Below are 13726 nucleotides of genomic sequence, written 5' to 3' on the forward strand. Positions count from 1 at the left end.
TGACAACTCGGCTGCTATACTTGCAAATATTCTTTGGCTCCCCCTTGTGTCGAATCTATAAATTTGGGTTGAATACTCTACCCTCGAAAATTGTTGCGATCCCATATACTTGTGGGTTATCATGGCGATCGCGGGGGGTCCCGATCTGCGCGGTGGCGTGCTGGCGCGGATGGCGGTGGGCGGCGCGGGGCGGTGGCCGAGGTCGGTCTTGACTTCGGAGTGGGGTGGCCTGCAGCGGTGCTGCTGCGGCCTGGTGGTTATCCGATCTGCGCGCGGCAACGACGGGTCTCTCCGGCGATGGTTCGTCTGCGTCGGACTCGGGTGAGCTCCCTCCCTCTTCTTTGGACTCAGCGACGGGCTTGTCAGGCCGAGGTGGCGCCATGGTGTGGTGGTGCGCGGGAGGCTTGCTGGTGGTGGCAGGGGACTTCGGGAAGGGGCAGGGTGCCCCCTCCGTTGCATCTGGCGGCCGTTGTGGGTGGCCGCCGGAGTTCCCCTGGCCCTGATTCGGCCGCCGAGGTCATCGACTATGCCAAGGTGTCGGCTTTGGGGTGGAAGGCGAGCTTTCACTTCGTTCCGGTCAGCCGCGTCTGTTTGGTGTGTCCTGGTTGAGGGTGGGGCTCGGATGCCGTGGCAGCGGCCCGGTTGGTGGTAACCGGTGCTCATGGGCGGAGCACGCGGCTCGGGCGCTGTCCGATCAGCATGGCCGTGTGGGCGGCGTGTTGACCGGGGTGAGTCGTTCATCCAATCCAGTGACGATGAGTGTTGGCCGGGGTGAAAATCCATTCTGCTTTGCCAAGCCGACGGCGGCGGTGTTCTAGCGCCGCCCCCTTCTTGAAGGTGCCGTCGCGGCATCTCATTTGTCGTCGGAGTGCTCTGGGGAAACTCTAATCCTTGGATTGGGCGGTGGCGACACGATGGTGTCGTTCCCTTGCTGAAGGCGCCGCTTTGGAACTCATTGCTCGTCTTACACGACTTCTCCTCTTCGCGGTGGCCCGCCCACAGTCGAGGGCCCTGACATCTTCGTAGTAGTGCTTATTGTGTTCATCTGATGTTGGCTAGGATTTTGTTGGGGTAGTGTTGCCGTTATCAGCGTCCTTGTATCCAGCCTTGGGTGGGTGTGATGTGGTGTGTGTGTGTTTGTATCGGCAGGATTCGGTTGTTCGGTGATGCTTTATCTATAAAGCGGGGAAACCCTTTTTCTTATATAATAAGTGTAGCCTGAAACATTATGGTATACTGAATCCAGCAAACTTTGCAGTTACGAAGGCCTTTTACGGAACTGATGTTGCTTAACATAAAAATAGAATGATTATCAGGGTTCAGAGATTCACTAATCATCGATGACATGCTCGGTAAAATTGAAGCTGTCGGCGCAACTATTGCTATTTTAAAATTGAAACTGTATATATACTTGTAGGGAATAAACCTGTTCTTCTAAATGAGGAATGGCCTCCCTGTAGCCAAAACCAATGCTCGCCCTATGATAAACCCTCACAAGGATTCTGATTGAGAGTCATCGTTCTTCTTTGGTCTAGCCCGAGCAACCTCGGGGTCGACAGTGTGCTGCTTGCACCCTCGAGGGCCATAGTGCTCCGAGCTCTTCCGCACCACCTTCCGGCACAGAGCACAATGATGAACCTGGCATCCCTCGCAGAAGACATGGTTGTTGTTTCCCAGCTGCTCACATCAGAGACAGAGTCTTCATTTACCAGAACCAAGTGAAAAATAAACTACAGCTATATTCAGATCACAGTAAAAAGGATCACCGATCCATATGATATTCGGAAGAGACCAAAACTTCACCTTGTAAGTTATCAGGTGGCAATTCGGGCATGGATGCGGTTTGTATCCACCCACTTTCAGTTTTTTCTGTAGCTCTTTGACAGCGTCAACCAAATCCACCTTTGCTGTCCGCTTCTCATAATCGATTCTGCATTGTTCACTTTCAAAGGGGAGCATAGGTTCAGATTTGGTATCCAGAGAATAGCTACCAGACAGCATATTTGATAGATCACATTTTTATCAGAAGAATGTACCTTGTATGAGCAGGAGTTAGTGGCTTGCCACAGCCATAGCAGAACAACTTACCACAGTTCTTAGAAAGCATATGGTTGCAGCCTGACACACGTGTGATGCCAGTACCACAATGCGGACATGGAACACAAGAACGAAGTATTTCCTTGATACTAGATAATTCATCCACCAATTTACTAGGTCCAGTACCGCCTTTGTTTAAGTGGCGTACCTTTTCACGTTCCTGTACAAAAAAAAAACAAAAAAAACACACTCAACACAGTGATCTCAATATTGTTCTCATTGAACGGAACACCACTATGACAAATGATGAATAGCCCTAACAGAAATGCTGGAACTTCGAGCGTCCATTTTTCTAGAAATAATATCATATAAGTAAAAGGATGTATTCTGCTGAAAAGAAAATTGGTTTATGAATAGTTACTGTATCCAGAATACAGATATAATATATACGTAGAGTTATATTTGTTCTAAATGTGCGGAAGGCCTGGGCATCTTTGCATTAAGAAGAACGCCTTGATGAGGCAGCAAATAGAGTGATCATGTAATGTATTTTCTTTGAGTAAATTGCACTTCATGCCAGTATATTGTGTTGCTAGTTGCATGGACTAGATATGTTCAAATGTTGCACATAACACCAGTTGGGCTACAAAATTTTGTCCTTTGGACCAGGTTCGGTTGGGACAAATACGGCATCAAAACCAAATGTGGTCAAGAATAGAGAATGAGCTGGTAGATAATACTTACTACAAAAAGGAGATATTTAGTGCTTAGAGGAATTCTGAACCTGCAAGGAGAGAAGTTTTTCTTCTGGAGTAAGGCATTTCTCCCCTATGTGACGACGATCTCTGCAGCGGGTGCAGAAGCTGAAGAGGCACTTGGGGCACTGGGCGTTGTCCTCATCTTCCAGGCAAGCTGTCTGACATCTTGGACAGTAGGCTACATCAGCCATTGCGTCTAGAGTCCTTTCAAGTATCAGTCTTTCCCACCTTTCAAAATCTGACTCTCCGAGCAACCTCTTTAGTAGATTAGGAGGAACAAAACCTCCGCATTTGTTGTCAGGGCACACAATTTTCATGACTGATCCTTCTTTCACATGCATCCGTGAGTATGTCTCCATGCAATTCCGGCAAAAGTAATGACGGCATGGAAGTTTTATGAAGTCGATGCCTGGTAGTAATCAAAAGATACAGATTTAACTTTTAGATATTCCAGACTCAGGACATGGTGGAACTTGGATTGTTCATGCTCATCTTGTCAATTATAGAAATTTTGTAAAGAAGCTCAATATTTAACTTTTGCAGGGAAGATAAGCTATCTTTAGGTGTTTGAGCTGTACCTTTGTTCCAGCAGAACATTCTAAATCACTTTGATTTACTCACAGTATATACAGGTAGCAGGGGCACCATGCAACAAATTCGTTAGTTTCGTCTAGGTATGGGGCCCAAAAGAATTTTGTATTTCCTTTGTCAGGTTTAACTTGTATACAAACTAACTGAAAAAAGTTTGAACTAATATTAACATAGTATTTTTTTATAATGTTCATTAGAGTGCGGGCATGTGCGGGATTTTATATGAAAACAGTATGGCATGTGAATAGATATGCCCTGCAATATCCAAATTCGAGTGTTTTATTGAAATGTATGTGCATTGCAAAGTATGCTAATTCTTATAATTGGGTATATACCCCAGGGCTAAAATTTCTGAAAAATATATCCAACTTTTGGATTGGATTTGTGCATTTGAAACCATGGTGCCCTGACTCCATGGAGCCCCAGTACGGTGTCGAATAGATACCTATTATCGCTAGCACTCTCCCTTACTGTTCAAGAACAACAAATTTAAGTTAGGAGTATGAAAGAGCTGGAGTTGTGAAATAACGAACTGTGAGTCTTGCATAAGTTAATCTATAATACATAACCCGGTACAGCAATTAGCACTTGTGGGAGTACATGAGCATGGATGGAGCATCCGACTTACCTTTGTACTCACTGAAACAGATCATGCAAACATGAAAGCCCTGAAGAAACGATTCTTGGCATTGCTCTTCATTGTAGCTGATCAACTGTTGAACAACATCCTCTACAGACAGAATCCCTCCAACAACGCGAACATCCACATGATCCATCGTACTATCAGAATCCCTTATTACTATTCCGTCATCAAAACCAAGATGAGAGAGCGTAGAGCTCTGCAGCCATTGGACCCACTCAAAAACAACTTCCTGTCCAGGTTGCTGCGCCCAGAGCGATTCGAGCATGTCACATAGGGAGGAAATCTTCACACTATCCAACCATTGTACTGCGAGGGTAAAGTATGGAGAATGATGGCTTGGGTAAGATGGAGGCATAAGGCATGTCAGCGATATTGGAGCCAAGTGCTCGACACTGAATTTGGTTGGGTAATCATCAACACCTCGGAGTTCCGCGGACACACTGATACCATCTGGAATTTCGCAATATACATAGATCTGCAAAGAATTGAAAACAAAAGGAAAACTGTAACACAATCTTTGTTGATTTTTTGGTAATTGCTGGGTCCTGGAGTCTGAAACCAATTAAAACAACAATAATTTCCTCAAGAAGATAATAAATATATAAAACAGATATACCTGGAAATACCGTGGTACAGAATTTTCACCAAGAATGTTTAAATTGCCTCCACTGCCAGCATCTATGCAATCATAGACCAGAGAAAAATTACGACGGCGGAGTTCTGAAATTTACTGTAGTGTCCATTCATCTAGTTTCGAGAAAACCAATACTGCATTCGACATATGTTTCTTGACGCGTGTTTTGGCATAGAACTTTCTTCAGTTAAAGTCTCGCAGAACAAAGTACTCCCTCTGTAAAGAAATGCAAGAGCGTTTAGATCACTTTTCTTTACAGAGGGAGTATGTGGTACTAACTTATATATATTTGCGGTTTTGTTTCATCAATTCCATCATTATTTTTGCATTCTAAAGGTAAAGGGAACTTGGAAGAGCCACTCTAATTCTGCAGCCATCTTTTCTAGACCATCGATACAGAGCTGTGCGCCGTACGCAGGCTTTCACTTCAAAAGCTTTGTATAGCTGGCCTTACGATATCTCGCGATCTTACTATTTGTTAGCCTGTTCCAGCTACTCCGAATCACAATCTACAGACTAGAAAACGGGTATCCATGGGCGCATTAGTTGCAACGGGTGTTCGTAATTTCCAGTTTGCGAACTGCGAACGGCCGGGATCACGAGAGGGATTCGCGACCTGGTTCCGGAAAACAGGCTTGAGGGTTAATCCCTAGCGAGGTAGCAGTGGGAGTACCTCGTCTTTCTGGAGCTGGTCGTAGGAGCGCAGCTGCTCGTCGGGCAGATCGGGCTCCTCCCCCTGCTGGCTGTCCCGGAGCGCCATCTCGTGCAGCATCCCCACCGCCTCCGGCGACGGCGAGAGGGCGCCGCCTTCTCCCGGGGCGGCGCCGTGAGGACTCTCCATAAGCGGACCACGGGTGGCGGCCGGAGCGGCCTTGGTAGTTTCTGTGGTGCGCGTACGGTGCCGCGTACGGAGGGATTTGGTGTGTGCTCTCGCCCCGATTTGGTGTGTGTAGTAAACTAGTAATGTACGGAAGCAGCTCCCCTGACGTACGTTACACGCCGTTGGGGACACTAGCATGTGGGGCTGATTCACAGCGAGCCCACCTGTCAATCGCCGAACGGCACCCTGCCGCACGGCAGAGGATCCGCGTCCGTAATGTACACGGTTGAATACGAATCGCATAGGATACGAATTGCCTATGAAACCATGTGTATAGTCGGACGGATTCATCAAAACAGGAGTTCAACTAAAAGTATCACCGGTTTGAACATATTGAAAACTGCTAACATTTGAGCCAAAATTATACAGAAACGTTAGGGCATCTCCAACGCCGCCGACCCGCAAACCTCCACAACCGTCCGGACCGTGCTGTCCGGACCGCGGAAGCCATCCAACACGTTCGTGTATCGATCCGCTGTGCGGTCCAAACGCGATTTCTCCTGCAAACCGGAGACAAACATGAGGAAGATTTGTAGGAGTCCGGACACGCAAAATGCCGCTCTTCGCCCTCCTAGCCCACCGAAAAGGAAGGCGAAGCCCGTGCTTTTGTAGCATCCCGCACTATTTCAGCGCCAAAATTCTCCACTCTCTTCTTCCATTCCTCGCCGCTCTCCGCCCAATTTCCACTATTTTCTCCCACCCTCTCATTCCCTCTGCCGCCAACACATGGAACCATCGAAGAACATGTCGGAGATGGAGCTGGCAGAGCTGCCGGAGGATCCGATCATCACGCTCCCCCGGAAGATCGGCTCAGAGATGGCGTACGACATGGACAGGGAGGTGCTCGATATCATCCACGACAGAGACAAGGGAGGAGGAGCGGCTATGAGGACGAGCAAGTGGAAGACTCGAATCCCACCCAGTCCGGTAACTACCAGCAGCAGTAATTCTACACCCAGACGGCCACGCAGCAGTCCTACAACCAGGACGGCGATGGCACACAACAATAACAACATTGGGTCGCCGGAGAGCATCATCCAGAGGGGGGGGGGGAGGAGGAGGAGGGCGACGATGATGGATACAACCGGCGATCCGAAGAAGAAGGGTAGAGGAGAAAGCTTCAACATGCGGGAGGACGAGTTGTTGTGCGATGCATGGTTGGCCACTAGCCTCGATCCTGTCCATGGCACGGAGCAAAAGGGCACAACCTTTTGGAGGAATATTCACATATGGTTCCATGAGCTTGCTGGGATGGCCGGCCCGGCACGTAAAAATGCATGGACTACCGTACTGATGTTCTTTTGGATTCGGGCATGTAAAAACTAAGCATATTTGCCCTTTTTTATGTGATCGGGGATGCGATACGGCGCGGGTGTGATCCAGCACATTGTGTGGGTCAGCATACATTTGAATTTGAATTTGCTGGCAAACATATATAGCTACGGTTGGATGGCGTTCTCCCGCATCCGTGTCCGGACTGATCCCCCTGTCTGTAGACGGATGCACGAGAAAATTTGTGGGTCACTATTGGAGATGCCCTTATACACCAGATGATGCGGAGCATCCTGAGGTCATCCAGATGGACCTACCTACGTCTCCCACGGCACCACTTGGACCAATGACAAGAGCTCGAGCAAAGGCTATCGAAGATAAGGTGAACTCGCTCCTCTCCAAACTACCACTTTCTACACAGGCGACATGGCTACTACCTCATGCGGAGACACTATGTGTGATCAGGTACTTGGAGGAAGGCCACGAAGCAGCTACATACAACGAACAAGACGCGCGAGGAAACCGAGTATGAGGGACAAGAAGAAGAGCTGCCAAAGAAGCTCCAACCACCGGACGACCGGTCGGGACCGGACATTCGGCACCCGAAGCCCCGGCCTACCCAAGTCCTAGCCAACGCAAGCTACAGCGAGCGGACGACCGGCGACTGGACGACCGGCCACACCTCCCAGCGACCGGACATCCGATCTCCACCGAAAATCCGGCAGGTCCCCAACCGAGCGAAATCAGCGGAAGTCCGTGGCGACCGGACGACCGGTCATCTCCGGAAATCCGGTGCGACTTCAATCGAGCCAAAATAGCGGAAGTCCGGCGACTACCGGATGTCCGGACGCCCGCGAACCACTGGACGTCCTATACTTGTCTGCGCACAGTTTCGGGCCGGCAGCCCATGTACCCCTTCACTTCGCCACCATTTGCACTAAGACTATAAATATACCTCCTCCTCCTCATCCTCCTAGGTAGGGCAACATTGTGATAGCTCATACGTGAGATTGAGCCTCACTCATCCATCTGGATCTACTCCACCGAGAGAGACCGTCACCTCCTCGGAGAAGATCCACTTGGATTCAAGACCCCTAACGGGAAGACCTTAAGACCTCCTCACGGAGAAAAACTCGTTACATATGTATCGTCCTTTGTTAGATTCGGATCTTGTACCTCTTTTGTGTTTCAAGGATCTAGCACATGTGTGATCGTTTCTTGTTGATTTGAGTGATTCCTCTCTTTTCCCCTCGTGTTTTCTCCCTCGTGTTCTTCGTATTCTTTGTAGGATCCGCTCCAATCATGAAAGATCGGCCCCTAGGGTTTCCACCCTACATCATCTTGATATCATGAGCCACGTTGATCACGTATTTGGAGCCCCTACCCCTTGTTTTCTAGCTTGATTTCGTTGTGTTCTTCCCCAATTTCGAAAATCCCCATCAAAAATAGCCCCAATTTTTCTGTAATTTGTTGGTGTGATGAAGTTTTGTTGGATTTGATCCATGCATTTGCTTTGCCACGAGTGGATCTAGCTTTCCCCCATCATCTCCACCATTTTCACAAAATCGCTCGGATTTGACCAATTTTTTCACCTCCACCACGAACCCTAGCCGTTCATCCCGTGCCCGAAATCTCCCAGGCACTGGACGCCCGCCAGCTAGCGGACGTCCGACGACCGGTCGTCCGACATCCATCGGACGTCCGATGTTTCCTGACGAAATTAAAAATCGTCGCCCGAAAGTTTTCAGCCACCGCCCCAGTTCCGCATATGCACTCCAATACCCATTCCACTTCCAAATACGCACCCTGATACCATCATCACTTTCCGCAACCACCATTGCTTACTCGTTTCGCACTCCGACACATTTTGCTTTGAGAATTTTAGTTGCGGATTCCGTTTCCTAATGTGTTTCGGCTACTTAGGGACGGTTCAACATCAACATCACCGCCGCTCATATTCGCCACAGATTCGTCATCGACAACAACCACTTCACCATCATCCGTCCTTGCTTACACATGTAGCCCTCAACGGTAATCTCGACGACATCTTGATCTACTCCTTGCCATTACATTGATAACCATCATAGCCCAATTTTGCGTATCTTACCCATCGAGACTAGCCTTTGAGTATTGTCGGCAACATCACATGTGCACATTAGTGGTCATACTTCCCATTGCATACTTACCATATCATCTTGGTACATATCTTGGTATCATCTTTTGCGTTGCTCAAAAGAAAAAGGAGCCAATGTAACGCCCCGAACACACCCGCCGGTGGTCGTTACTCCTGGCGGGATCTAGACTGGCCCCACAGATCAATACTAGTCTTTTGTGCGCACTTTGTCCTCACTCGTGCGCACCCAGGAGCAACTTCCCGGTCGGTCACCCATCCTGACACTACTCCAAGTTGAGCACGCTTAACTTTGGAGTTATGTCCGAATGGGCTCCTGGAAAAGAAGGAATTCCTTATTTATATGAGTAGCCTATCATCCCTAATAAGCCAGCCCATCACAACCAAACAAGCTTTTAAGCAAAATAGAAAGATAAGCAAAGAGCTTTTAAGCAAGAACCATAGCATCATATTACATTAAGATTACCATACTCGATCATCTTGGATCCTATCATCAGAATACCATACATAGAGCATACTTGGGATAGAAGTCGTTACATTTTTGCTTAGTAGGTTGTGCACAAGTCTTCTGATCTGCCTATTGTGCAATCGTGCTAGCGTCTCTCTAGTGTTGTGCAACAAGAGCATTTTCGTGGATTCCACATTTTGGCTCATTCCTTGGTTGCACGACCCCATTTATCTCCCCGTGTGTGCGTTTCCATGTACCATATCTTGCTATTGGTCTACTTGTTGCATTTGCAAAGTTGTGAATCTTTTCCAACATTATTGAGGCTCACTAACAATTGCATCAAATTTTGTGCCACCATCCTAACCGAGCTCCACTATAAGCTTTTACTTGTGTAGGTGTGAGAAACCGACAAGAATTGGTACCAATTGTGTTATTTCCTTGTTCCACATTTGAGTGATCATTGATCCATCTTCAACATCATTCAAGGTACATTTGGTATAAGTTCTTCTCTTTTTCCCACTCACATATTTGCTTGGAATGATGTATAGGCCAAGTACTTCTACCAACCCACTCTTCATCGAGCAAGACGACGACATGTCCTCCTACGTCACAAAGAACCACCTCTTTGGTGCACAACGAGCTTTGCATCAAGAGCAACAAGCAATGAGCAAACGCATTGACAACCTCGCCACTGGCATGCGACTCTTCGAGCAACGTACAAGGGACTACTTCAACAACAAGCTCGACGAACACAAAACTAGAGAATGACGCAAGAATGGACAAGATTCGTGCCTTGTTAGTCAACCGCTCTTCTACCACTTCGTCCTACTCAAGACGGAGCCACTCAAGTCGACACTCCGACGACACCATCTCCGGCTCAAGTACTCCAACATAAAATACTCTTCGACGTGCCGCGCGCCAAGACCGTCAAGCAAACCACAATCCTCTACATGGAACCGATGCTCAAGAGCAACTTCGAGCGCAAGAGCATCGACATCATCAAAACCAAGCTACTTTTGCGCAAGCACAAGAACGGCAACACCAATGTCAACAAGAAGAGGAAGAGCAAGCGCGACAACACCAAGATGCACAAGACGCCGAGGCACAACATAGAGAACAACAACGGCGAGAAGCTCGAGCACTTGAGGCGCAACATGCACTACACGACACAAATCGCGCCGTTGCCGCACGCAACAGCCATAGGCGCGAACAAGAAGAAGCGCTTCGCGATGAAGTTCAAGAGAGGATTTATCAATCATGAGTGCATCGTCAAGTTCCTCAAGCTCATCCACAAGCTCGACAAGCTCCTCCACAAGCTCGACAAGAACCTCAAGTTCACCAAGAGCAAGAAGACAATGGAAATCCTCCCCGACATGGGCGTCATCATCCCCAACCCCAACACAATGAAGAGCAAGGCTATGGCAAGCTAAAGTTCACCATGCCCAAGTTCACTGGAAGCAATGATCCTGAAGAGTACCTTTCATGGGCATTGAAGGTTGACAAAATCTTCCGCTTGCACAACTATGAGGAAGAGAAGAAGATCGCAATGGCATCCCTTGAGTTCCAAGACTACGTCCTTATTTGGTGGGAACAAGTCATTGAGCGCCGTGAGGCAAGAGGTGAACCACCCATCACTACTTACAAATGAATGATGTCATGAGAGCACGTTTCGTGCCAAACCTACTACAACCGCGACCTCTTCAAGAAACCCCAACTTCTCAAACAAGGAACCAAGAGCGTTGAAGAGTACTACAAGGAAATGGAGATTGCCATGATACGAGCCACTGTAACGAAAGATAATGAGCAAACTATGGCACATTTCTTGAATGGACGCAATCATCCTATCAACAAGATCGCCGACTTCCAACCATACTCGAACCTCATCGAGCTAGTGCACCAAGCTACCAAGGCGGAACGTCAAGTGCAAGATGACTTCAAGTATGCTAAGTTCTCATCCAAGTCCTACGGTTTCTCCAACAACCAAGCTTCAACGACTCCTACATCTCCTACCTCAATGAAGCCTTCTACAAGCAACGACGACAAGTCAAATTACAAGAAAACTTCGACAACCTCAAGTCGTCCTCCTACAACAAGCAACTTCAAGCTGAGAGCTTCACCATCCTCTACCCCAACCAATGAGACCACCAAGACAAGTTCCTTCAAATGCTTCACATGCGGCAACCGAGGCCACAAGTCCATTGAGTGAACCAACAAGCACACCATGATCTTCAACGACGATGGTACATACGACTCCATGAGTGAAGGAGAAATGGAAGCCCTTGAGCAAGTGGCCATGCACCACCAAGTGAACGAGGATGAAGATGATCAAGTATTTTGTGATGAAGATCTGAGCCCCGCTCTTGTTGTCTCCGAGGTCTTGACACTTCAACATCAACAAGAAGAAGACCAAAGATGCCATATCTTACATACCAAGGACGACATCAATGGAAGGTCCTTCAAGGTCATCATCGATGGAGGGAGTTGTCATAACTTGGCAAGTGAAGAACTTTTCTCCAAACTCCAATTGGTCAAGATGAAGCACCCACATGCCGACAAAGTTCAATGGCTAAGCGACTCCGACACCATCCAAGTCGAGCATATGGTACAAGTTTCCTTCAGAATTGGGGCTTATGAAGACACTTTGGAGTGTGATGTCGTCCCGATGTCCGTTTGCCATCTCCTTCTTGGACGACCATGGAAATTTGACCGACGTGTCATCCACAACGGGTGTACAAACCACTATGGCTTCAAGATGAAGGGAAATGAGTATGTGCTACGTCTTATGTCTCCAAGCCAAGTGATCGCCGACAAGCAAGACACCCATCATGGAGAGAATAGTGAGAGAGTGAACCACCAAAAAGAGAGTGAGCGCCACAAGCCCAAATTGAGTGCCTCCACGATGAGTGACCAGAAGAACTTAGTGCTATTTGCCACCAAAAGTGAGATGAGGGAAGTTTGTGAGAACCCATCAAGTGTAATGCACTATGTCCTTTTGTGCAAGGACGAGGCACCAAAAACTAACAATTCTCACAATCTACCTTTAGTGTTATCTTTTCTTTTGCAAGAATTCCAAGATGCATTCCCCGACGAGCTACGTCTTGGTCTACCTCCTCTACGAGACATCGAGCACCGAACCGACCTCATCCCTGGAGCACTTCTTCCTAACAAGGCTCCCTACCGCGTCAACCCCGAGGAAACCAAGGAGATCCAACGACAAGTACAACAACTCATCGACAATGGCCATGTTCAAGAAAGTTTGAGCCCTTGTGCCATCCCGGTAATCCTTGTTCCCAAGAAAGATGGTACATATCGCATGTGTTCCGATTGTCGTCCTATCAATGCTATTACCGTGTGTTATCTTTACCCCATTCCACGCATAGATGATATGCTAGATGAGCTTAGCGGACCCACCATTTTCTCTAAGATTGACCTTAAAAGTGGCTACTATCAAATACACATCCAAGAAGGTGATGAATGTTAAACCGCATTTAAGACCAAATTAGGCTTATATGAATGGCTTGTTATGCCAATGGGTTTATCCGAAGCACCCGGTACTTTCATGCGAGTCATGCATTTTGTTCTTCAACCCTATATTGGTGTATTTGTTGTGGTCTAATTTGACGATATTCTTGTCTTTAGCAGACCCCTCAAAGATCATGCCACCCATCTTAGAACCGTGTTGCAAACTCTTAGAAAAGAGCGCCTTTATGCTAATATGGACAAATGCCTTTTTGGTGTTGATAAACTTGTTTTCTTGGGTTTCGTTGTGTCTTCTAAGGGTGTTCATGTAGATGAATCTAAGATCAATGCTATTAAAACTTGGCCCCAACCAACCAACTTGCAACAAGTGCGTAGTTTTCTTGGTTTAGCCAGTTTCTATCGTAGATTTGTGAAGGATTTTAGTGATAACCCACAAGTATAGGGGATCGCAACCGTTTTAGAGGGTAGAGTATTCAACCCAAATTTATTGATTCAACACAAGGGGAGCCAAAGAATATTCTCAAGTATTAGCAGCTGAGTTGTCAATTCGATCACACCTGGAAACTTAATATCTACAGCAAGGTATTTAGTAGCAAAGTAATATGATAGTAGTGGTAACGGTGGTAAAAGGTAATGGTAACAAAAGTAATATTTTTGGGTTTTGTATTGATTGTAACAGTAGCAACGGAAAAGTAGATACGCGAAGAACAATATATGAAAAGCTCGTAGGCAATGGATCGGTGATAGAGAATTATGCCAGATGTGATCGATCATGTAACAGTCATAACCTAGGGTGACACAGAACTAGCTCCAGTTCATCAATGTAATGTAGGCATGTATTCCGAATATAGT

At 47.2% G+C, this 13726-nt stretch overlaps 1 protein-coding gene across 2 annotated transcripts; it reads right to left on the reverse strand.

Annotated features, from left to right (window-relative positions):
• Positions 1-1178: 1178 nt before the first annotated feature.
• LOC119356370 (E3 ubiquitin-protein ligase RNF14-like) lies at positions 1179-5553 on the reverse strand. Of its 2 annotated transcripts, XM_037623324.1 has the most exons (7): positions 5318-5553; positions 4646-4707; positions 4015-4504; positions 2822-3204; positions 2037-2257; positions 1804-1942; positions 1179-1677 (listed from the first exon to the last, which is right to left on the reverse strand). In XM_037623324.1, the coding sequence occupies exons 1-7, from the start codon at positions 5502-5504 to the stop codon at positions 1492-1494; spliced, it is 1668 nt and encodes a 555-aa protein (XP_037479221.1). In that variant the 5' UTR covers positions 5505-5553; the 3' UTR covers positions 1179-1491. The 2 variants fall into 2 exon arrangements, with proteins under 2 accessions (XP_037479221.1, XP_037479220.1); XM_037623323.1 differs by lacking the exon at positions 4646-4707 and having other exon boundaries at positions 5337-5552.
• Between the last annotated feature and the right edge of the window lie 8173 nt (positions 5554-13726).

Source organism: Triticum dicoccoides, chromosome 2A, assembly GCF_002162155.2.
Source record: "Triticum dicoccoides isolate Atlit2015 ecotype Zavitan chromosome 2A, WEW_v2.0, whole genome shotgun sequence".
Classification (NCBI taxonomy): Eukaryota; Viridiplantae; Streptophyta; class Magnoliopsida; order Poales; family Poaceae; genus Triticum; species Triticum dicoccoides.